The sequence below is a fragment of the Ischnura elegans genome, chromosome 5 (assembly GCF_921293095.1).
Source record: "Ischnura elegans chromosome 5, ioIscEleg1.1, whole genome shotgun sequence".
NCBI classification, from domain to species: domain Eukaryota; kingdom Metazoa; phylum Arthropoda; class Insecta; order Odonata; family Coenagrionidae; genus Ischnura; species Ischnura elegans.
Genome location: NC_060250.1, coordinates 32,939,760 through 32,967,134, shown reverse-complemented (window position 1 = coordinate 32,967,134; position 27,375 = coordinate 32,939,760). Strand labels below are relative to the sequence as shown.

General features: G+C 38.6%; 1 protein-coding gene across 1 annotated transcript; it reads right to left on the bottom strand.

The window, feature by feature from the left end:
- Window positions 1-479: 479 nt before the first annotated feature.
- Window positions 480-27,319, bottom strand: LOC124158680. The gene is made up of 5 exons (XM_046533910.1): window positions 27,163-27,319; window positions 26,865-27,059; window positions 20,639-20,769; window positions 4,965-5,513; window positions 480-3,600 (listed from the first exon to the last, which is right to left on the bottom strand). Exons 1-5 carry the CDS (start codon window positions 27,216-27,218, stop codon window positions 3,395-3,397), a joined length of 1,137 nt encoding a protein of 378 aa, XP_046389866.1. The 5' UTR covers window positions 27,219-27,319; the 3' UTR covers window positions 480-3,394.
- Between the last annotated feature and the right edge of the window lie 56 nt (window positions 27,320-27,375).

Sequence of the window (27,375 nt, the reverse complement as noted above, 5' to 3'; positions counted from 1 at the left end):
TGTGAAGTAAATAAATGTTTATGGATTCCTAGTGAAGTGCAGAGTAAGTAATTCTACCACAAAGTAAAGTAAAAACCCAAAAATTTTCATCAAAATGAAATGTTTTAAACACATTCGTAACATTAAAGTGCTGGCAAAAAAACAGGTCATTACGTTATTCTCCATTTTGACTTATGATAAGCTAAATCAAAATCCAGCGAATACCAAAATCATGTCATAGATTGAAAATTTGCAAAAGACGAAGACAGAACAAAAAATACAAAACACTTCAGAAAAAGTGAATTTCTCATCAAACAACTGAATCAACAAATGACCATAATTCTCCTCAGATCCATAAAAATTAATAATCCCCTATCTCATAAAGAACCAGTTCTTGCAAGCTTCACTCAGCCTATTTCTTCAGATTAGAGTTTTGCTGGATGCCAAAATTAGATGCTTCAAGTCACTAAGTTGTTGAGGCATTCATTTTGGCCTATTTGTATATCATATACATAGGTTCAGCTAACACTAGATCAGCCATTGGTGTTCACCTTTTCCTTCAATACTCGTTTCCATGTGTTGGCAGGGGAATAACCATCTCCTCTGTAGGAATTATGATCATCCTTGGCAACCTCGTGCAGCCTCGTGTATTTCTTATTCAAAGTATTTAAGTATTTTCCATTATTAGATTAGCCACTTCAAAATCATGTCCAGTGCATCAATATTTTCCACAGGTGATACAATAGATCCATAGAAATAGAGAAGTATGAGGTCAATTTCTAAAGAGAAGATGTCCATTTCCTTTCCAGTCCATGGAAATAAGTATTGAAGAAAATACACTTACACCAACAGCTAAACTAATGCTATCCTAATCAATATTACGACACATAAGTTGGCAAAAAAATATGCATCTCAGCAACTCTGTGAAGTGAGGAAGCTGAGAGAACCCTGTAGAAACTGTCACCTGTGAAGAAATGGACCTACTCAGAGTCGGGCCCAGTAGGCCTCTATCTTTATAAACAACCACCCTCAGAAGCCTAGAGAAGAATATCATTTATCTTATAATAGAATTCTAACACACCTTTAAATGATTATAACACAAAAATGCAACAAGAGATATGGTATACATGTACTCATTATTAATGCAAAAATTAGCTCGAAAATTCCCCTGAACCTAGGTCTACCTCACGACACTATACACAAATAAGCATCATGTTCACCACCAATTTCTTAATAACAGGGGCTACTAAAACAAATTAACTATTTTGCAAGGAATCATTATTCCTGGAAAGTTAGATACATTATGCAGGTACATTTACAACAGAGTACCATCATAGTCCATCCATACCAAAGGCATTATAATTCCATTGGCAGAGCCAGAGTTCCACAAAGATCTATACTAGAAGAAATTTAGCTTTACATTCAGACCAAAAAATACTTACTGAAAAAAAGAACTAAGGTTAGGTTATCACTCAAATTATTACATGAACAGCAAAGCTCAATATGCTATATGATTTTTCAACACCAGCAATACAATAATGCTCATTCCAAAAGCTGAAGGTGTCACAATAAAATAGCGGCTTTTAGTTTTTTTGCCCAAGCAAATAACATTAAGAATTCCTCACTAATTAACACTGTCAGAGTTTACTTGAAAAACAAACGTAAGCATCAACACCTACACTAAAATCATTATTTCTACAAGAGAGCTATGTTGAAAGAGTTTTTATCCCAGTAACTACAACAAATTAAGAGGACTACAACACTCAAAATAAATTTTAATGAAGTCCATGGTTAATAAAATGAAATCAAATCAACTTTTCATCCATTACACAGTGTTCCGTAACACTAATACAACAAACTTTGTACTTGCTTATATAGAATTGGACACATTTCCAACACTTCATAAAAAAATATGCATTATTCATGAATAAACAGATGTATATAATTTCAAATTTTTTCGAACAAAGCAACTGACCTTTGAGCAGCCTTAACTTTAACCAGATTAAACAAAATATCATGTCTACAAATATTGCTGGCATATTTAACACAGAATAAGATCATCCAACTTACCACATATCCCAGAAAAAGACTAAGAGATGCTATAAATTTTTACTCAACAACCCTTGCTTCACCTCATTATGGATATTAAGTAAATAAATCCAAGAGGTCTTATTGGGGGCTCTATATATAAAATAATTTATGACAGCCTTATTTATTATTTTCTATGAGTAAGAAAGTGCAGAGAAAAATGCCATTTTTAATGTTGAGGATGAAAATTAACTTTTACAAAACACGTTATTGGCTTTTGAATTGATTTCATAAATTTATGACCCAGAGCTGAAGATGAGTTTAAATAATGAAATCATTTTAGGCAAAATGTTTCAATTTGCTTAATATGCATTCATTTAAACAAGATCAATCTCGGCAATTCCTACACTAACAAAACTCCAGCAGAGTTCTTTAAATTATTAACTTCAAACACAGGAAATGAAAAACTGTGTAGTAAAAAATATTTTCGAATTCAAGCACAAGAAAATATTTTCGAACAAGCAAGGCACCGCATACATTAAGGTTTTATCTTCAAAAAGGATCCTTAGCTGCATATAACACTAATAATTTCAAAGCGAAAGCAAAGAAATCCTAGAAATAAACGATTAACTACAGAACACAGGTGACGAAAATGCTATAATGCTAATTAGCATCTCGCAAAAGAAAACACTTCTTACAACAAAAAACAAGATGAATTATATAACTAAATGATGAATACTTAGAGTTAATCTTTCCTGGTATTCTCCTATAATGGATAACAGACTTTCTAACGATCAAACTCAAACACTGCCATTGCTTTTATTTGAGGAAAAAAATGTGATAAGCTACAGGAATTTCAGGTATACAAGAAAAATCCTGAAAAACTTCTCCATTCTACAAAAAAACTCTGCTAATTACCCGGAAAGAATGAATCGAAAAGTAATTGAGAACACTGCCCACAAATTCTATTTAACTCCTTTCGCCCTGAGATCCCTAAAGGTGATCTTGAATATTTATACAAAAGATCCTGGGTTTTGTAGCTGAATGACCTTCAACTGCTTGGTAAATGATGCTAACAATAATTATTTTAACACTTTAGGAACATAGGCAAGGGAAGGCATGCTATAAGACTTAATTCAAGACAAAGGCAGTTAACTCAATGATTTTCACGATGGAGTAGGTATACTTTTTACACCATAAACATTAATAATTAATGTTAAGAATGGATAACACAAAATGCATAAAAAAATAGCTGCCAGGAATTTTCACTCACAGGTACTAATATAGAGAGGTAAACATTATACAATCCCCTAAATTATGGTAAAAATACCTGATAGCAGCCATAACATGAGCACCATATGGAAGGCTAAGCATATAGCCTTTGAAACTACAAGTCAATAGTCTCTACTTTCACTGCAGCCTTTGCATCACTATAGTGACTGGCTATATGCCCCAGGATGTTTTCTAAAGCAGCAGATGAAGAGGATCCATTGATTTGACGCCACATATATTCTAGCATGTACTGGCGCGCATCCCTCCGTGGCAATGTTTGGGCTTCTTCGCATATTTCAGAGGTGGTTCGCCAAATTCCACCTAATAAGAAGAAATTTCATCATTAGTCGGTATAAACTATTGGAAACCTGAAAGGAATGAAATCCATTGAGTGAAATGAATGAAGTCCAATCATAAGGGCACATTTCGAGCTTTGGAATAGTCGGAAGACCAAAACTATTTTCAGCATGTAATTTGACCCAGAAAGTTGATCAACGTTAAAGTGAAAATTACTCAAACTGAAATTTAAGCAATGTTTGAAGATTTCTAATTTCTAATTTTCTAATCTGGAAAATAGTGTAACCATGAAAAAATAGAATATTGTGCTGAGATATTCCACTTTTCATGCAGAAAGAAAGAAGTTAATGAGTGGGTCAAACAATCAGAAATTTTACCCCTACTTCTATAGCAACAGCATGTTATTTTTTAGGAATGGATTTCACATCTTTGAAGAAAATACATTAACATTTTGCTCTTTCATAGCAAAATAAAAATTGTTGCAGTTTCAAATACTGATGGTGTAACAATTAATTTTGCCTTATATGTGAGTTAAGTGTTGATGTGACAATTGGTGGAAGAGGAACAATGAGGCAAGTGATTGTTGTGGATGGCGAAGGGGAGTATGGTTGTAAAAGTTGTGGCGTGCGGGTGTGTTTTCACTTCCGAGAGTTTTGCCATGGAAGCTTTTAAATGTGTTTTAATTTTGTGTCAGTGACATTTGTGTTTTAAGGTGTAATAAAAAAACGTTACAATGGGATAATTAAAATTGTTTGCAAAACACAACCAAATTTAACAAAAGTATGAGATTTGAAATGACTACTTTCACTATTACTCACACTTCAAGTTGCAAGGACACTATTTTTCACATTAATTCTGTCCTTTCAGCCCAACAATCAAGTCATTTTCTACTACATATATTTTATTCCGTTTCAAATGCATTTTTAAAATACTATCTTTCATAAAAACTATAAATGTATACAGCTCATGGGTTTGTGAAGAGTTATTGGATATACTGATACGCCACAGAGGTCACTCAAACATCCCACACTGACATACAAAGGAAGGTAGAATATTTTCTAAATATCACAAGAAACTGATCACATGCATACCTCACACGTCAATTATTAGATAGATAGACCAATCAGTGGGCACAATAAACAAGAAACCTATTCCCTTGTATAGTAGCAAATATGATAACTTGTGAAGACATAAGAGAGACCAAATTTAGCAGGACTTTCCCAGGGAACTATTAATGACTGCAGCACAACAAAAGTAAGCCAACTACAACTTAGGAACATCAATCTCATATTATGGCCCTTCTCCATAGAAACTGCCATTCCTGCCTCCTTCAAACATAAGCCCTCATCAAATGAAACAGGAGACTGTTCGAATAAAAATTTACTCACGTAAATTATTCAACATGCACTTGGTGTCTGGTTGGTCGAGGGCAACCAGAGACTCCACCGACACCCCGCATAGACCAGTGAGGCGCTGCAGAGGCTGCTGTGGCACCCAACGAGATGTCCCGACCACCTTGGTTCCAGGCAAAACGATCTGGGCCAGGTGGGCTAAGACAGCACCGACTCCCTTCTCCTCCCGGTCCCCGCCTCCCTTCCAGCTGATTCGCTTCTTTTTGACTGGAGGCTCACTCAGCTGCTCCTCGCACTCCTCTTTCACTTTCTTCAGATCCTCAAACTTATCATCCAGCAAGGTCATCCACACCCGTGGAGGCAAGCATTTGAGGTCGGCAATGCAGAGGATTCTTTTTGGCCTTGCTTCATTGGGACTTTGCTTTGCCAAGTAGTTAGGGCTCATGTATACACTAGGAAAAACATCAACGAGGACCACACCGCCAATGCCGCCGAGAGCCCATTCCTCTTGATGTGCTGCAATGTTCTCAGCTGCCACATCGATACACTGTTTGTATATCCTGGTGACCACTCTTGGACATAAATCTGCAGAAATGAGAAAATGAGTTAGCCTAAACAAATAGAGAGCAACCCAAAAACCAAATGTATTTTAAATTTCTGCAACAGTGGATACTAAAATTCCAAACATTCTGTGAATGAATGGGTTTCAACAATAATGGTATTTCAATCATTCCAGCTTAATTCAACCTATTTTTTTCCCTTGTGGTCTCAGATTTTGATCAAAATTCCTGGATAAGAGTGCATACACTTCTAAGTACAATGTTTGGAGAAGTTTGATGAAGAAAAATATTTGAGTTGCTAGTGCTAAAAAAAATGCAAGTTTTTTAATATGTACTAATTAAAATTGAATTCATAAGTTGGCACTAACTTGTAAATTAAATTAAGCCATAGTAACTTAGATATGAGTGTATTATAGCATCAAAGTTCTGGAAAATATTAGATGGATTTAAGTTTTAAAAAATAATAAATATCATACAGCAATTTAATTGATATTAAATGTCTGGAGCAAAGTTTCAGTTTTAAATAAGCCAAAAACTATTATTGCACCTAAGTATTGAGAGATAATATGAATAAAGAATAATGTGATTCAATGCATTTTTTAGAAAAAAATGTGAAAATATTAAAATGGGCATAAACTGCACAATTTTTTTCACAACAGATGCAGAATACATATTTATTTTCAGGTGAATACATGCCCTTTCAAAAATGTAGATCAAAGACTAAAACCCAGAGGGTCAATGGCTTGCTGAACTGCGGTGAAATTATCCAAACAGAATATCTTTCTAAAGCCTTCTGTTGAAATATCACACTACTGCTTATTGTTCTACATTGTGGGAGAGCATTGCATTGGAACATAAAATGCAACCAAAACATGAGCAATCCAAAATACAACATCAGAACATACTTGGCAAAACAAAAAATTCACAGATAAAACTCCATTAAGCATAGTAACATGTAAAACTAAATATTCTTCATGCTTATTGTTGCAAAAATTTTGCAAAATAAAAAAAAACAAATATAGCTATGATGACAGCTTATCTGCTTTTCCACTGCATTGAAACCTCCATCATCACAATCTTAAGGAGCATGAGTCAACCTCCATCCTCAAAACATACATCAATATTAGCCTTGAGAATACAGGACTTGTTTCTTTACTTGAAAAGTTTCAGATACAGCACAATGGTTAACTGTGGTATACTGTTCGTAAAAAAGAACATAAATTGTAAAAAGAAGGAAACCTTAAAAAACTGGAAAATATAAAATAAGAAAGTTCCACTAGGAAATGAACTGACAAGAATATAATTGCATAGAGGGAGAGTATGAATAGCAGAGTACATGTTTCCAGAGGAAAGATCTGAAAAAAGGGAATGAGAATATTCATAGGATGTGATAAGAGGGCAACTGTAAGGTTGAGGAGTAGAATATTTTTGAGAGACACCATTGAGGGGATTTTTGAGAGGCATAGGGATCACTGGGGTTTTGAAAGTCAAATTTAAAGTCCAGACAGCAATGGCTACCGTCTCACTCCCAATGGAATGGAATGTGTAGCTATGTAATCTAATTGTTCAGAACAAAACTTAAATGAGAAAAGAGAGTGGAGGAAAATTCATGGAAATGATATGAGGAAGGACACATAGGATGGAGCAAGAAAAGAGGCCAATAGGAAGGAGTGTACCACTACATATTCTGAGGAGGCACCTTATATCATGAAGCATTTAACAAAAAGAGAGAGGTAGGGGAGAGAAAATGAAGACAGCAAAATTCTCCTCCTGTATTTCAAAGGGAGGGAATTGCGTGAGGGGCATAACAAAAATATCAGTAAAAGGATGTTTTAGCAAATCCATGCTCTGAAATGTCAGCAATAATGGAAGTTTTGACACAGAGAAATACCGGAGCAGCATTCTACACCTCCACATGCCTGTGAATTATCATATCCAACATTACAATACAATGATTTAAATAAGGCTAAAATAGATAACATAAATGGCATGATGATACAAAAAAATAGTTTTACTCACCTCTGAATGATTCCAAATGTAATAATTTTAAATGAAGAAGTAAAACAATTACTTTCAAGTAGGATTACTCACATAAAATTAAATCTTTATAGTAATTGAATGAAAATTAAACTATGTTTTTCGATATTGAATATTTATTAGATCACAACCATGGTTTCAACGCACTGCGTCATCCTCAGGATGAAAAACATAGTTTAACTTTCATTAAATACGAATAAATTCCATAAAGTAACACCTCAAACCTTCAACTTCTTTATAATAAATTAGTTTTTATGCACATGATAATTATTGAAATACTAGTATGAACTTCGAAAATTTCAAATCAGGCCCTTTGCATTTCACATGATACATTAACATATACTGGTCAATGCATAAATTAATGAATGTAGTAATTCATAAAATAACAACCCAACTTGAATTAACAGAAGTATATCCAGCTCTAATATGGTTCCTGCAGTCTTACAACTTCCAGTTAAAACCATACACTAATATGTAAAAGTACTCATACAAGTTATTGCATCATGTAACTGAGACTAAAGGCATCACACCTTCAGGGTATATTTCTGATGAAGTGCTTAATTCATTTGATATTCTCAATGATAAAAGCTGCAAAGAACATCTAATTTTCAAGCAACGCTGAACCAAAATGCCAGATTACTGCTGAACACCAAAAATTAAATAGTTTATACACTCGCATTAAATAGTTTATATCACACTTTCTGTCGCGTCACGGGGCCGTTGTGCTCCGCCCGAAATGCAATGCATGCAGGGCCGGAACTAGCCTTACATTTACGACGAAAATAATAAGAAAAGAGAAATGAGGGACTGGAAACCAAAATTTAAATACAGTGAAAGGAAGAAATGACGGGGGTGGAAGAAAATAAGGAAGGGAATCCCGCCTTACCTTGGCTTCCGCCCGAACTCTCCACCCCATGCGTCCGTCCACCACTTGATTCTCGTCAGAGCTTCGACGAGATAAACGCTCTTCGCCTTGAACTCAGGCGAACGAAAGCTGTCGTCTTCGCCCGGACCCAAGCGAATGAATGAATACCGGTGCCGCAGGCCAGCACCGTTCTTCCGGTGCTGCTCAAGCCCTCTTTAGGCAAAAAAGTACGGCACAAAACAAAAAAACCAAGGCAGGCGGGAAAAAGAAGAAAAGAGGGAAATTCAAATGGAAGAAAAGAAGGCATAAGGCTGTTCCGGCCCGAACATACCGCCCACCTGAATTTAGCAAAAATTCACCTCTTTATAACGAAAACTGAAATAAGCTGCGTTCTTAGTCCTATCCTAAGAGTTGGGTTTGGGATACTATAGCTTCACTTCCAGAGGCCCATCTGGAAGACTTACTACAGGACTCAGGTTAGGCCGTGGATAGGGAATTAGAAGGAATAAGAATGTTAAAAACGAAACTAACGCGCAACTAGCGAGAAAAAAAAAAATCTTACATCCGATCTATCACAAATATAAACAAAAAATCTATTCTGCTGTTGGTAGAGGCACCAACTTAACCACGGGCCTCTTTAATGTACCTGATGCGCACTGTAATTCCACGACCCTAATTACGCCTGTGGAATCGGCAAATGTTTTAAGTATACGCCCCATTATCCACTGAGACGGGGGAAGGTTCGGTTCACGTATTAAAACCAATTGCCCGATTTTTATATTTGGGGACATTTGCGTCCATTTCGATCTCTGCTGTAATGTATGCAGATATTCCCACGACCACCGACGCCAGAAGTGGTGATAAATTTGCTCTACCAGTCGCCACCTAACGGGAAGAGGAAAATATTCGTCTGTAATATGAGCAGGCAGTCCTATTAGTGGACGCCCTATCAAAAAATGACCAGGCGTGAGGCAGTCAATCTCCGAAGGATCGGATGATATTGGAGTCAACGGTCGTGAATTTAAAATGGCTTCGATTTTACTAAATAAAGTCGCGTATTCTTCGAAGTTTAGAGCGTGACCATGAAGAAATCTGCGCAAATGATATTTCACTGATTTAATGCCAGCCTCCCATAGTGCCCCAAAATGAGGAGCAGAAGGAGGATTAAACTTCCAAACTATACCTGAATCGGGCAAAAATGACGTTAAGGCCTTCTTGTGGTCCTGTGAACGGATCATTTGGTACAGATCTTTTAGATATCTATCTGCCCCGACAAAATTAGTGCCACAATCTGAATGTATCACTTTAGGGATACCGCGTCGGGATATGAATCTCTGAAATCCCGCTATAAAAGCTATGGTTGACAGATGTCACTAACTCTAAATGAACCGCCTTAGTGGTGAAGCAGATAAATAGACACAAATAACATTTATCATGTGCTGCATTTCTCCTATTACTTAACTTGTAGGTGAAAGGACCCCCATAATCTACTCCAATTAAAGAAAATGGTGGGTTAGGGACAACCCGCGCCGATGGTAACGGTGACATAATGGGCTGAAGGTGAGCTCCTCGATAACGTGCACACACAATGCACTTAATTATTTCCGATCTCACAAGTGCTCTACCAGATATAATCCAAAATTTTCTGACTATTAATGCCTCTACCATTCGAGGTCCCCCGTGCAGAGATGCAAAGTGATAATGTCGCACAATCAATCTAGAGAGATGACTCTCTTTAGGCAACAAAACAGGTTGTTTTTGTGATTGAGGCAATGCGGAATTAATGAGCCTGCCGCCCACCCTGAGGATCCCTTGATCATCTATAATAGGAGATAGACGAGCAAAAGTAGAATGAAGACACTTGTTTCTAGAAATAGAATGGAGGACATCCTTGAAATGACATTTCTGAACCAGTTTTATGATGAGGTTAAGAGATTCGGTCCATTCAGATTCCAAAATAAGAAGATTGGATGGTCGCTGCACTCCCTTACAACCAGAGATAAATCTACGCGCAAATACAACTGTTCGTATTAATTTCAAGTAGCAGGAGTACGCCTTCATCCAATGACATGAACATCCCTTTTCATCTTGGATGGCCCCTGCCCATTGCGCTTGAATCTTAACCTCCGGTAGATCATTTGCATATTTACTTTCCGAAGGTATAGATGGCCACTTTGATTCATCCTCCTTTAGAAATTCCGGACCTGACCAATATAAGTCACATAGCAGCAACTGATTTGGCATCATTCCCCTCGAAACACAATCCGCTGGATTGTTGGATGATTCAATATGTCTCCACGAAGAACTGGGAATTGAAGCCGTAATGTTAGTGATTCTGTTAGCAACAAAGGTCTTTAATAAATGAGGTGACATTCGCAACCACGCCAACACAATCTGAGAATCGGTCCAGGCATATATTTTGAGGATCTGAAGTCTTTTGTCCAATAAAGATGACAAACGGGATAGAAGCTTAGATAATAAATACGCTCCCATTAACTCAAGCCTTGGAATAGATAAAGTTTTCAAGGGAGCAACTTTACTTTTAGCTGCAACTAGATGAACATTAATTTCTGATTCTGCGATCGTTCTTATATACACCACCGCACCGTAGCCGCGCTCCGATGCATCACAGAATCCGATCAGTTGCGCCTCTGAAGAAGACCGTGGAAATATATATCGAGGAAACTTTATCTGCTGCAACAACTGACTCTGCGAGACAAAATTATCCCATTGATTCTTAATGACTTCTGGAAGGGAATCATCCCAAGATAATTTTTCATTCCACAGGGATTGCATCAAAACTTTAGCCCATAAAGTTACGGGAGACAAAGCCCCAATCGGGTCAAAAATTCTGGCAATGTTCGAAAGCAGCTTTCTTTTTGAATTGACCACCGTATCAAAATTGACATGATAGGAAAAAGTATCGGATTTTGGTGACCAATACATTCCCAAAACTTTTAAAAGGCAAACATCGCTCGAATCAAAATTTAAAATTGATACCCGTTTCTCCTCGGGAATATGACTTAACAATTCCGGAGCATTGCTTGCCCATTTTCCAAGAGAAAAGCCTCCTGATAAAAGCAAGGAAATTAATTGCTTTTGCAAATTTAGTGCCTCTGCAATCGAGCTCGCTCCCGTGACGATATCATCAACATATGTGTCATGAAGAAGCACCTTTGAGGCTAACGGGAAATTTTGTCCTTCATCACTGGCGAGCTGATGTAGAGTTCTGATCGCTAGAAAAGGTGAAGAAACAACTCCGTAGGTCACCGTATTCAATTCATAATCCAATAATGAGGACGATGGATCCTCTCGGAAGACAACGTGTTGATAGGTGCGATGGTCGGGATGTAACGATATTTGTCGATACATTTTCACAATGTCGGTAATAAACGCGACCTTATGCGTCCTAAATCCAATTAAAAGGTCAAAAATGTCCTTTTGAAGTTTGGGACCAGTTTCTAAGACGTCATTTAGTGAAATACCGAGTGATGTCTTCGCCGAGGCATCGAAAACAACACGTATTTGACCGCACTGAGAAGCATCCTTAAACACGGCATGATGGGGCAGATAATACGATCCGGGACTCGTAGACCTGGACATATGTCCCAGCGACTCGTACTCGCTCATGAATTTATGGTACTCGCCTTTTAAACGCGAGTTCCTTGACAATCTGCGCTCCGTGTTCATCCAGCGCGTGATAGCATATCCATGAGAATCTCCCAGAGTGGGAGGACATGCCTTAAATGGCAACATAACTTGATATCTACCGTCAGGCATACGCCGATGCGTATTTTGAAACCCTACTTCGCATTGCACGTCTTCAGGTCTCGGTAGAATTTCGACCTCCACTTCTTCCACTTCCCAAAACCTTTTCAGTTGATTGAGAAGAAGTGTCTCCCTCTTACCAATAGCCAGCGAAATTACCTGAGAAGGATTCTGGGGGGAAATGGTTGGATAACTTCCCATTATAACCCAACCGAACACAGAATTCATAGCTATCACATTTGCGTAAGACAATGATTTCCGCCCACCAAGAAGAATCCTAGGAAATAAATCCATGCCCAATAACATTTCTACGGGGGCCGGTCTATCGAACTCGGGATCTGCGAGACGCAAATGTGCAAATTTTTTGAAAAGATAGAGTGGGATAGGAGTTGTTGGAAGTTCATTTAAGACCTCCGATACTACAACCGACCTCGTGGTCAATACGGGGGATGACGTATGCCTTGGAGATAAAGAGCATAAAACCTGACCGTTGGGTTGCTGCAGGGGAACATGCGCTAAGCCAAATAGCTCGCCCTCGTAAGCGGAGATGGGCAAAGATAATCGCCTTACCGCCGAGGACGAAATAATGGATAACTGTGAGCCCGGATCTATTAGAACTCTGATACGCTCCCACGCCCCATTACTAGCCTGAATCAAGGCAACCGCTGTGCCTAGAATAGTCGAATGCTGCCGATCACTCCGAGTGCATGACGATATGATAGCAGGGGGTATGGATGAGGTGGTAGATGTTTTTGACAAGGAAATACCCTCTTGACTATCGTCACGCAATCCGGTGGAAACCTTTCCTGCGTCCTTCGCGCCGACTGAGTTCCCGTCTTCGGCAGAATTATGTAAAGACGTGTGGTGATAGCGTTTACATCTTTGACAGCGCATACCTCTTGCTTGACACTTGGGAGCCCAATGACCCGGCCTTAGGCAATTGAGACACAGCCCTTTTGACCGCACAAAGGTTGAACGTTGATTACAACTCATTTCAATGTAACGTGGACATTTAAATAAAGGATGCAAAGAAGAACACAATGGGCAATTATCCCGTTTCTCTGAATAATTAGACATCCTTGAAGAGGCTTCGTTGGCTGAAACTGGCAGAGAAAATTTAAACCTACCTCGAGAATTCGTGGAGGTAAATTTAGAAACCGATCCACTTGATGTTTGCAGAATTTTAATTCTTTTCTTTACAAAATCAATTAGATTTGTTACAGAAGGGAACATGTTTCCACTCAGCGATCCTTCAAACTGGGATAATATCTCAGAATTCAAAACTCGAGCGGCTAAGCGGAATAAAATAAATTCTCCCAAATCTGGAATATTCAGGGTCCCTAAAGCCGCATACATTTCTGCAAACGTTTTCACGAATTGTTGTAACTCTGCTTGATTATTAGAAATTTCTGGAAACAACATTTTGTCCAAAAATGAAAATCCAAGAATGCGAGGATTATCATAAAAATCGTTTAATTCTCTCCATGCGGATGGATAATGAGCTTCGCCAAAAGGTACAGAGGCAATTATTGCCAATGCCTTACCTTGGAGAGAAGATTTAAGATAAGAAAATTTTTCAATGGCGGATATATCATTCCGGTAATGCACCACCGATTTAAATATATCGCGAAAAGCGGGCCATTCAGAAAACAACCCCGAAAACTTCGGAACATCAATGGCTGGGAGTTTACATTTTTGGGATTGCACAGGGGCTTCCCCGTCCACATCGCTCGTGGACGCCCTCAATCCATCAGAAACAGACAAAATAAAATAATACTTCTCCTCGAACTCCTTTGCCAAAACGGAATCTATCTTATACACGTCCGCGCGATTGCAATTATTGCAGTGCTCAAAAATTGCCAAATTTTCATCTAAAAAACCACGATAAACCTCCTTTAGACTAGAACACCTGGCAGAAAATACGCCAAAATTAGGATGCTCCCTGACTCGCCCCTGGTATTCACTCAACTGACGTGCCAAATCATACGCGACCGAAAGAGTGGCTTTGAACTGGTCCCGTTTGAATCGCAGAAGGGATAGACGCGATTCGAAATTCTGTCTCGTGGTTATTTCACTTTCTGGCATGATTGCACTAAACGCACTAAATAAATTAAAATAAAATAAAATAAAGCCTAATGATTTCCAAATCTGTCCCGGGTTTCGGCACCAAAAAATGTCGCGTCACGGGGCCGTTGTGCTCCGCCCGAAATGCAATGCATGCAGGGCCGGAACTAGCCTTACATTTACGACGAAAATAATAAGAAAAGAGAAATGAGGGACTGGAAACCAAAATTTAAATACAGTGAAAGGAAGAAATGACGGGGGTGGAAGAAAATAAGGAAGGGAATCCCGCCTTACCTTGGCTTCCGCCCGAACTCTCCACCCCATGCGTCCGTCCACCACTTGATTCTCGTCAGAGCTTCGACGAGATAAACGCTCTTCGCCTTGAACTCAGGCGAACGAAAGCTGTCGTCTTCGCCCGGACCCAAGCGAATGAATGAATACCGGTGCCGCAGGCCAGCACCGTTCTTCCGGTGCTGCTCAAGCCCTCTTTAGGCAAAAAACATAAATACTCTACACAGGATTCTCCACTCCCTTGGTTCCTGTGATTCCCACCGGTCGCATCAAATAGCGGCGCTGATGTAGCCAGCCCCGGTTGTTCCAAAGCGGCACGCCCACAAGAGGCACGCTACGCGGCGAATTTGAATCCACGTTTCGCAACGCAGTGCTGTGAAGGGCAAAATTTGCTGGCGGAGCGGGAGCTCTCGTGGCGTCGACGCAACGCGGAGCTGTGAAGGCACCCTAATATGGCCGCGAGAGGCACGCTTTGTGGCGAATTTGAATCCATGTCTCAATCGTTCATTGCTAAAAAATAAAGTTCGTGTCAACTGCCCACGAAAATATAACTATCACCGTGAGTTTAAGTAGTTTCCTGGTGGTGAAAATGTACGTAATCACAAAATCGGTACGCTAATTCACGTTGAGAGAAGGGAAGAATAAGTGGGTAAGGAAACGCTGTTAACTTTCCCCAGCCTGAATTAAGTTTGAGGGCCCATAGATATCAACCATGTCTTTAAACTTCCGGCACCTATGTTTTAGAGAATTAAAAATGATTCCTGCGCAGCTCATAAAGAAGAGCACTCGTTGACATCATTAGCAGACCACCTAGGCACACTTGGGGACGGGTCAGATCCGGTATTAGGACCATAGCAAGAATTTTTATCATACAGACTGTCCCAAGGGTCGTGTGTCATTTTTGACCTGTAATTTTACTAACTTTGCATGGAGCAATATTCATGAAAATTGTCACACTTATGGGGAAAGGTCCTAAGTTTTGTTGAGTGTAAGCAAAATTTTACAATTTTGACCTCACAAAGTAGGTCCAAACCAAAAATTTGAATTTGCCTTATGGGGTTTCAATGTTAAAAAAATCGAGATAGACAAAAGTGTGAATTTCATTGACCAATATGTCAATTCTTAGGTTTTCGGACACGAGAAAACCGAAAATAACACTTTTATTTACGAATATTCAACCGTTGACCCAGTAAGGTCACCGTCAAGGTCATAAGGGTGGCAAATGGAGTAGCATACCAACAAAGGTGTCGATCCATGGGTTTTGTAGGGTGCCCAAGTCATTGTTATTGTCCAAATACCCGTATTATTCACTAATTGACCTCCGAGGGTCACCACGGGGGTCAAAGGTCATAGAGTTAAAAGTCGGGCAATCATAAAAACCACGGGGTCAAACCATAGGTTTTGAAGGGTGCCAAAGTCGGTTAGGCTGTTCGTAGATCCGTATTGTTGATTTTTTGACCTCCGAAGGTCACAATTGGGGTCAAAGGTCATAGAGTCAAACGTCGAGCCATCACGACGAACAACCTTTGGTTGGGGACATTAGTTTTCCTATTATTTAAAAACATACCTCTATGACCTCTGACCCCATTGTGACCCTCGCTGGTAATAAAAAGTCGACAATATGGATTTAAAAACAGCAAAACTGACTTGGGCACCCTTTAAAACACATTGTTACACTCTTTTACTGTCATGGTGGGCCGATTTAACTCTATGACCCTTGACCCCCATTATGACCTTCGGAGGTCAAAATATCAACAATACGGATGTACGAACAGCCTAACCGACTTTGGCACCCTTCAAAACCTATGGTTTGACACCTTGGTTGTCATGATGGCTTGACGTTTGACTCTAAGACCTTTGACCCCAATTGTGACCTTCGGAGGTCAAAAAATCAACAATACGGATCTACGAACAGCCTAACCGACTTTGGCACCCTTCAAAACCTATGGTTTGACACCTTGGTTGTCATGATGGCTCGACGTTTGTCTCTATGACCTTTGACCCCAATTGTGACCTTCGAAGGTCAAAAAATCAACAATACGGATCTACGAACAGCCTAACCGACTTTGGCACCCTTCAAAACCTATGGTTTGACCCCTTGGTTTTTATGATTGCCCGACTTTTAACTCTATGACCTTTGACCCCCGTGGTGACCCTCGGAGGTCAATTAGTGAATAATACGGGTATTTGGACCATAACAATGACTTGGGCACCCTACAAAACCCATGGATCGACACCTTTGTTGGTATGCTATTCCATTTGCCACCCTTATGACCTTGACGGTGACCTTACTGGGTCAACGGTTGAATATTCGTGAATAAAAGTGTTATTTTCGGTTTTCTCGTGTCCGAAAACCTAAGAATTTACATATTGGTCAATGAAATTCACACTTTTGTCTATTTCGATTTTTTTAACATTGAAACCCCATAAGGCAAATTCAAATTTTTGGTTTGGACCTACTTTGTGAGGTCAAAATTGTAAAATTTTGCTTACACTCAACAAAACTTAGGACCTTTCCCCATAAGTGTGACATTTTTCATGAATATTGCTCCATGCAAAGTTAGTAAAATTACAGGTCAAAAATGACACACGACCCTTGGGACAGTCTGTATGATAAAAATTCTTGCTATGGTCCTGTATCCCCAACCGCTTATTTTCCCTCAGCTCCCAATCGTAGCCGGAGCTGCATCCGGGCACAAAACACCGAGATTTACCCATGATATTTCGTAAATATCTTACCGGTGGAGAAATACTAAAAAAAAACACCAAAATCGGTGAAATTCTCGGCTCACAGAGGATGATAACAGCCGATCACTCATAAGCCGCCACTGACAACAAGCCAAATGAAGGGGATGGTAGTGTCGGTCGCGCCACAAGTGGCAAAAGTTGGAGTTTGAATTAATGCGCGGGACCCGTGTTCAAATTATGACTGCTACCGCCACCTAGTGGGGCCTCCTTAGTAATGTAAACTCTATGGCAAAAAAGTACGGCACAAAACAAAAAAACCAAGGCAGGCGGGAAAAAGAAGAAAAGAGGGAAATTCAAATGGAAGAAAAGAAGGCATAAGGCTGTTCCGGCCCTAACACTTTCACATATAGACACATGAACTCATTGACAGCATAATTGTTTAAAGTTTTAGCAATAGAAAAAGGCGAGTAGCATTTGTAGTAGTAGTTACCAAAACGTAATAAAAAGCAGTTCTACAATTTCACTACCTTTAGAATAACACAACATACTTTTAAATTTTGCGTCATAGAATATTTTGTTTAAGAGATCATAGCTTCAAAACCTTTGTGAGCAGCTACCTTCTATCAGAGACACAGGGTATACCACACCAATTGACCTAATAAATATGACTTTCATGCTTTACAGGACATTTCAGAATGTACTGAATATATAATAGTTAAAAAAATAATATGGAAGATATCATCATTTACCTCACACAGTCCTGTTCCTACCAAAATGGCAGATTTAGACATTTTCATCATTTTTTTGCATTTAATAGGCTAGATTTTTGCACAAAGTGATAAAAATTAAAATATTGGCAAGAATGCTTTTCTTTTTTACTAAATTATGACGACAAAAAAAAGCTTTAATCTTTTAAATCACAAGAAAAATTTTTTTTTCATTAAGGGTGGGTATTTCACTAAATCATCATGAAAGCAACCAAGAGCCATCGCAAAAAGCAATTGGAACACCACATTTAGCCTTCAATTAAATGAGTGCAGAGAACATTGAAAGAACAGCAAATATGCCTACATGATCCAGAAAATGACGATTATTTATTATCTTCAAATTTCCTGGAAAGCTATCACTGACACTATCCCTCCAGAGAACAATAAATTGAAAATGTGATTCAAGTACTTAGTTTGGAATTGAACTGGACTGTAACCATGATTTGTTTACTCAGAGAGCAGGCAATGAGCACAAAGGGTAATTTAACTAAATTTCACTTAATGTTTACTGCCTGACAATTTAAATATAAGAAATTGTAATATATTTATTACAAGAATAATAATCTCCTTTTCCAGACTGAGTGTGGCTCGTTAGCTTGGCCTTAACCCTTCCACTGCTGTGAACGTACCTAGTACGTCCGCACGGCAGACTGCTGTGGACATACTTTTTCTTCGTCCCTGCCATGTGGTCAGCACTTTCACCAAAGCACTCCGAAAGGTTGCTAATCCATCACCCTATCCTAGAACCAGCTCACTCTGGCAGGACCGTCTCATCGACCCTACCGGGGTAGCGGGGGGTCTCCCTCCCGAAAAGTGACCGCTCTGACTGCAATTTGAAAATCAATCAATCAATCTGATCATCAAAAAATGATTGTTTTCATCGCAATCCTGCCAATCAAGCAATCAAGTACGTCTTTGAACCGTGTTTCTGCGATGAAAAATAACGATTTTGTTAACTTTGCTAAAATGGCCATTTTCCGGCGGTCCGCAGCCACGTTTTTTGCAAAGTTAACAAAATCGTTATTTTTCATCGCAGAAACACGGTTCAAAGACGTACTTGATTGCTTGATTGGCAGGATTGCGATGAAAACAATCACTTTTTGATGATCGGATTGATTGATTGATTTTCAAATTGCAGTCAGAGCGGTCACTTTTCGGGAGGGAGGCCCCCCTGGGTCTGAGGGAGGCCCCCTGATGCTGGTAGGGTCGAGGAGACGGTTCTGCGTGGATGAGCTCGTTGAGGATAGGGTCGCGGATTAGCGACCCTTTGGAGGGTGAACCACACCCATCCTGGAAGTACCTGTTCCATGGGCCCATGAAACACATTTTAACCTTTTCGCCACATGTGAGGAGTAGGTTTTCGGAGATTGAACAGCAGCGAAAGGGTTAAATGTGCCTCAGTGCACTATTTCATGATTTCATTGTGGATCCTCGACTTTCAGTGAGTGAAGAGGGTTAAAATCCGCTGATAATCCTCATTCAATCAACTGTGAGCAGACATAGATGCATTCCCCTTTTTCAAGCTTGTTTTTAGCATTATTTATTGCATGATACCCTGTGGTATCTTTAGAGGGTAGTCATGCATATTGCTCTCAGACATTGAAAGGCTATTCTCCTCACCTCAATGAAACCCCTCCCAGTGGAGGTTGCCCATCATCCACCCTCTGTTTAACCAATTTCATTTCAGACAAAGCAGAAAATAAGCCGCCAATGATATGTTTCCTGATGGTACAATGCATATTAGTATGTATTTAGTATCATTTCATTAAGGATTAACTGAAATTTCTCGCACGGATGAGAAATAATGAAATGGTAGCAGATGTTCTTTTCTGTGTTCATGTATGAATATGTTTTGTATTTTCATCGAGTTCCTGGTTAAAGTAATTATTGAATTCAGGAAGAATATTGCTGCTTATGTTTTAGTATCCCTATCAATTACGTTTTGCTTTCATCAGAAGAGTTGTTTTTTGTCTTCTGAAGGCCTTTTTATCCTTGTGGTTGCCTTCTAGACACCATGAGCAATAATCTGTCATAAAAACATTCTTCATGAGCTTAATAGATATCTTGAATCCCTTAGAAACCTCACCGGTTCAAATGAATTACAGTCTTGGAAACCATTTTATTTTTCCTACTCTAAGATGGCAAGTTCTGAAGTGGTCCAGGATGTCAACACCCAAAAATAATTACTAAATTTCCCTGGCTTTCAAGATAAATTTGATAGATATTACTATTTATAATGAAAGTTAATTTTTGACTGTAGGAATAATTTCAAGTTAATAATAAACAGTGCAAAAAGTAGTACACAAAGATATATTTTTTACAATTGACTATGAGAATATTTGAAGCCCAAATAGTTTTTTACTTCGTTTTCAGCTAACCTCTCAATAAACAGCCACATAAGCCTTAGTCTAGGAGTAATGCTCCAATTTGATCGCACTTTGAGTCAAGACCAAATAATTCACTCAGTGGTAATTCAAAATGTATGCACTTGACATTTCATAATACATATATACATGAATAATATCCCCTAATGACCAACTAATTACAAAAATTTTACAACAAATATAAAATTTAAACTAATAAAAGTAAGCCCCAATCACCATTAAATCACCGAAATGAATATTAACCCTTTTTGGTTAAATAAAAGAGAAACCATTAAGCATTTATTACCTAAACGGGAAGCGCACTCTTCAACAGACTGTCGTTCACACCAACCAAGGATGGTCTCCAAAGCTTTCCTCATCTCACAGTGTATGTTACTGAAGAAGGAACTATGACGAATGGGTAATCTCCCAGCACATCTGTGTCACAAAGAGAAAAATAAATCGTACCATTTGACAGAAAGAGTACACCTAAAAAAGAGGCAAAAGGGTATTGAAATCAACCTTAAACCATAACTTCCCAGGCTTTCAAGATAGTTTTGAAAACTGAGACTTTCGAAAAACTTCCTTCCTCTCTATACATACATCCAAATTACCCCTTCCATCATGTTTCCTAGCCTATTTCTCCAGCACCATTCATGATACATAACAAGTTAACTCTTGACCCTGCATGACACTGGTGCCAACAAAATAATGTGCTAATGTTATTTATGTGTTCACAGCAAACTGAGAGGTAGAGATGCACTGTGCCAAAGTATGGATATGAGGGACACCCTCAAATAACACTGTTCTGCAAAAAAATACTCCAAAAAATGCCTGGCTACAATTAACGTTGTTTCTGGCTAATTTTGGGTTGCTGAATCCGAAAATGACCTCCCTTTTTTTCTATCACCCTCCATTTTTACGAGCAACCCCTTATCTAAACTTATCGCTTTTCAAGGGACTTTTACTAATGTTATCTGCTTCTGATTGAAAAAATGTTTAAAGGCTATCAGGGTCAAGCGAGAGACAAACTTCACTGGGGTTGAAAAGATTTAGGGGACGAAAATTGAAAAAAAAAAAAAACTATAAAAAACATTAAAATAACCATTTTTCTACGTTTTTTACGAAACATGATATGGTAGCTAATGGAAAAGCTTTTAAGGGATGAATAAACTGTTCACCCCCCTATTTTGTAAAGGATTAATATAACATATAAGAGGGGAAAGCGGGTATATGAGTGATACCACTCGTATACCCCCCATCCCCTTTAGGAAGTGGTGTAAAGATCAGCCAAAAAAATCTAATCACATCAGATTTGTCAAAATATTATTTTAACAGCGTTTGGGGGCTCATGATTTGACTTCGTTGTCCTCCTTACATTCAAAGTAATAGGTGAGACCTTTCCATTAAATACATTGGAAAACGTTAAGAAATACATTGTAAATACTGTAGGTTCGAAGATTTTCGCGGCGTTGATTAGATGATCTCTCCGTTCTATTCGGGTTTTCACCATGTCCGTTGTGTTTTAGTGACAACAGTTTCCTCCTTCAACCTGAAGACGCTGACTGCAATGTCAGCAAAACTGTTGTCACTAAAACACAACGGGCACGGTGAAAACCCAAATAGAATGGAGAGATCACATTGTAAACACATTGGGAAAAATTGTGAAATACACTGTAAAAGTTATTCACCACATCTTTGACACGCTAGGACACGTTTCAACGTGTTTTCATGTGTCTTGGCAGTCGCACTAGCTGATGTTCATCTATGAAATAAATCAGTGGTCGATTCAGTACGTCACACTCTTTCCTACGTGTCGGGTTATAATTTTTCCAAGATCTTTTTTTTCTAGCTTGTGTTCAATTTAGGGTGTTATTTTGCGAGCGATAAAGTGTTTTCTCGCGATCATTCCGTGATCTTGCAAAAATCATCCCAATTCATTCTGTAACACCTGCGAAGATTTAGTGCTAAAAGACCAAAGGAAAGCAATGACTGCCATTGTGCAATAATCTTATGAACTTTATTTCAGGTGTAAAATTGGTGACCACGGCAAATCGTGGGCCCCTAAATTCTGTTGCAGTGGTGGTCATAGAAGTCTTTGTGAATGGCTAAACTGGGGAAATTGTTCCCTAAATTTCGGAGTGCCAATGGTTTGAGTTGAACCCACTTACCATTGTTTTTTTTTGCCAAACCTACCTTGGGTTAAAAAAAAATCCTCAAATGATTTATCCGAATTTACCGTCAGCAATTCACCCGGTGAAGAATAGTTATGCTATTCCTATCCCTAAAGCTCAAGCTACTAACACCCTCGATAATTCTGATGTCTTAATGAACGAAACTACCCCGGAAGTGGAAGCAGGTCCTAGCCGCCGAGATGAAGATTACATCCCTGATGTGGAAGAACCCCAGACTAGTCAAAAAGGGCACCTCATCCCATGACACAAGAGGACCTAACTGATCTAACACAAGATTTAGACTTGACCAAAGTGTAAAGCTCAGCTTCTTGGCTCGCATTTGCAGCAGTGGAATCTTTTGGTGAATGTGTCTTATTAGAGAGGCAGACAGTCAACCCTCAATCCCTTTTCCCAATCCCTTAATTTTTTTCAACGGATGATGAAAATGATAATCTGATTTTCTGCACTGCTATTGAAGGACTGATGAGGGAATTAGCGATTACGAATGATCCAGACCATCCAGAGATCCCGAGGTTATTCATTGACTCGTCGAAGACAAGTTTAAGGGTTAATTTACTAAACAACGGCCACGATTTACCTTCGGTTCCTGTTGGATATGCCACTGTTTTAAAGGAAACCTATATTCCAGATTTTTGTGGCAGCTCCTTATATACCACTTCCTGTACCCCCTCCTACATCCCCCATCCCCTCTTATATTTTATGTTATATTAATCCTTTAAAAAATGGGGGGTGAACAGTGTATTCATCGCTTAAAAACTTTTCCATTAGCTACCATATCATATGTCATAAAAAACGAATGAAAATGGTTACTTTAATGTATGTTAAAGTTTTTTTTTTTATTTTCACCCCCCAAAATATTTTCAACCCCAGTGAAGTTTGTCTCTCTTGACCCTGATAGCCTTAAAACGTCTTTTCAATCAGAAGCAGATAACATTAGTAAAAGTCCCTTGAAAAGCGATAAGTTTAGATAAGGGGTTGTTTTCCCCAATTTAGGCGTTGCTCATAGAAATGGAGGGTGATAGAAAAAAACTGAGGTCATTTTTGGATTCAGCAACCCAAAATTAGCCAGAAACACCATAAATTGTAGCCAGGCATTTTTTTAACTATTTTTTGCAGAACAGTGTAATGGCTGAAAGCCTTCTCACTAGAGATGGGTCGGTTCCGGTACCAGGTTCTCAGTACTGCCAGTTTTTGGCCTGTGGAACATGTATCGAGAACCGATCGCATAAAGTCGGTACTATCGAACCAGCTCAGAACGGTGGCGAGGATTTGAATTTGGCACCCGAATTCGGGATTGTCTGCAGCATATTCAAGGCCATGGCCAGTGTCTTGCACGAGATTCTTTCAGCTTTCATTCATAACTTAAAATCCCATATTGCAAGTGAACATTATCAGTAATTCTTTAAAACTCTTATATATATTCAATCAAATTTTCGTTGTTGCAATGTAATGTCATCAGATGGCAATGAAGGCAGCCACACACTAGAGCAGCCGTGGTGCGTGGCAAAATAAGAATATAGTCATCGGTACATCCGTATGCACCAGCATGACCTGACAGGTGGCACTGCGACCTGTGCAGTGCTTGGCTGCCACTAAAGTAAGAATTTAAGTTACATCACAGCATCAAGAATATATTTTGAACTGACTACAACAACTCCAAGTCACAACAAATTAACAGATGATGTCATCAGAAGTTGGGGTACTTTCACTATTGATCCTGGTGATATGCTATCTATGCAGCACGTAAACCATGATCCAAGCATATTTCCTGCGACCCTTCAAACTATCGACTAATACTGTTTCCAGTGATTGCCCGTTCAGCAATGCAGACGATATTTCTGTCAAAAAAAAGAATAGATTAGACCCACATAGGGTAAAAATGTTGATTTTTTTAAAACAGATACTGGATAACAAACCACAGACTGCCTGATGTAATGTGGCACATTGTTTGATCATACATTCTTTAATTTGTTATTAAAACCCTTCTACTTGGTAAATAAAATTATGGATATGGTTGGAAGAAAATTACTTTGCTTCCAACCATATATAGGAATTCTACAAAGTAAAGGCCTCAACAATTCAGTACACAAAATTATGGAGACTATCTTAAGTTTTTTTTACAGAGCTTTCCTGCTTATTTACATATTTCGTGAAATTATTTTCATTCACTTCTTGTGGTTGTTCATTTACATTTGCATTAATTCAGACAATAAGATTTCATCCTTGGAACCAAGTATCAAGAACTGATGGTGGAAAACCGGACTGGTTTTGAGAACCGAAAATATATAAGAACCGACTCATCCTTACTTCTTATCCATCTATAACAATGTAAATAATGAATTTCATCTCATGCCAGGCTCTATTTCTAGTATAAAACAGTGGTCTATCAATTAAGTACATGCATATCACTATCCTAAGAAAATAAAATCTTTGGCATATTTTTTCCCGGGGTCTGGTCTGAAATACACAATGAAATGATTAACAATAAAATTTGTCTTATGAGCCCACCACGCAGGAAAGAGAAGAGTAACCTCTCAAGGAGGTGACTGCCACAGGTGTAAGGGAGCCAAAATGCTATTCCATGATGTTTAAGCTGAAAGAAAAACGGTCCATGTTCATCCTTCGGTATTATGTCCTGCCAATCATCTCAAGCATGACTGCTGTTAGTGCAGACTAGCAAAACCAGAAGTGAGAGGTAGGTAATTCATTTGACCATAGCCATTACGCCCAAGAAATGTAAAACTATGGGAAAGGTAAGGTTGATAAAAATAAAAATAATAAACTATTATTTTTATCAGCCATGGACCGCAAAAGCCTCCATGAATAGGCAATGCAAGGTGTTTATAATGCAAATAAACTAATATCCAAGTGAACATTATGCCTGCACTTGCTACATGAAAATATTGCATACTGCATAAATGAATTAATTATTTTGATTTTAACTAGTGCCTAAGAATAAAGGAAAAATATTAACATTCTGAGGAGGTAATGTTGATCATATATGTATCAAGTCACTCTATGTGACTAAACACAGTGAAAAATTAAGTACATAGGAACAGTGTAAAATAAGTGCACTGAGTAGGTGGAAGAATACATACATTTTGCAAAAAGTGGCACGGCAAATTCCACTATCACACAAAAAAACAGGTCTTGAGTGCCAGACATGATATTTATGCACAACTGTTTCCATTAACACCTTGATATCGATTTTTCCCTACATCTTACATCTCCAATTGGAGACTATCTTACAGCTTACGTCCCATTGTAAACCAGGCCTAAATAGTAACATCTTCTCAGCTACTCCTCAACCACCAGTGGTTCATTGCTGTTTACACTCTTGTGAGACATTCTTTCCTCCAATGTGTGGATCTCTTTGACTAAGCTAGTGAACCAGGGAATAATGACAATACCAACTCATGGAAAGTGAGAAGACTTCAGTGTCTTATTAAATAAAAATGATGAGAGAATAGCAGAATGTGGACGGCTTCTCTTCTTATGACATATCTTTCCCTACCACTTACTGAATTCTTCAGATCAATTAAGATTTCAGGTCTGACTGACAGACCCCATTCTTTCTTTTGCAGCCAAACAAATTTTAGCAAGCTCCTCTTTTCATTTCATCGTTTCGCGGATAAGGGCTGAAAAAATCCTAAACGATGTGTGGTGACAGATGGAATTTTTTTATCTGAGTGATCAACTAAAGCAAGTTTTGGTTACCATGCGATTCTAGGGTTTAAACGCCTGTTGACTCCTCAAGCACCCACCCAGTCACAATTCATTATTCTTTTTCTAGCTAATATTAATAAGATAATTCCGTCGTATTGATGATAAGTAAGTCAAGCTTGAATAAATAATTTTCTATATTTATTTAATGGAACGGAAATCCCAAGTCATCCCTGTAAGCCGTACCTGGGTACCACCTCCAACCCAACAGTGAACCTCTAATCCCGTTAATTCACATATATAAGCGTTTATGCAGTATTTAAAAAAATGATAACCTGGATAAAATAACACTGGTCAAAAAATCCCCAGCCGAATATCCTTGAGCCAACTCCCAGGATAAATAGTTAAATGGTGAAAATGAAACTACTAAAATATTTATGCCATCGCTATGCCCGCAACAACATCATTAGGGCCAAGAGGCACTACCATCCAGTGTGGAAGAAAATGAGGTTAACATTTTCAAAAAATGAGGTACCCTCACATACTCTGACAAAAGTAAATTTGTCCATCTCCATTTGCAAAAAAAATGGTAAGTACATAAAACTGCAAATCGGTAGGCAACATACGACAAAGGCATCTATGACTGATAGCAAGGCATGTCTCTCACAAACTCACCCTTTCATAGAGCATTTCCAGTTGTATTTATCTCGCACTCGAGCTTTTGACCAAATCATGTCCGCACCACAAAACTTGGATGGGCATTTTCCTGATCGTAGTAACAGGCGGTGCTCCTTGAGCCAATTATACAGATCTATTTCTTGTCCAGAATCTAGTAACGGTAGCAACAAATTTATAAATGATTCCTTCCCCCTGGAAAACATGGAAAGAAAGAGTTAACGCAGCCGTCAGTAGTTGATCAATAAAATCCTAATTAATTAAAGAAGCCAGTAGTGAGGTGTGGTGAATAACTTACTCATCGCATGCATTAGACCAATCGAAGTCGTATACGTCTTTGACCTCTGCCTTCATTTTTCAAAGTATTATTACAAAATTACAGAGTGACATCCCAAAATACCACTCATGCACTTTGGTTAACACTGCAACTCAACTTTGGAGCATGTTGTATAAAAAGATATCATCTAAAAACAAACTTAAACAAACACATAACGAAATGCGGCCTTCAATT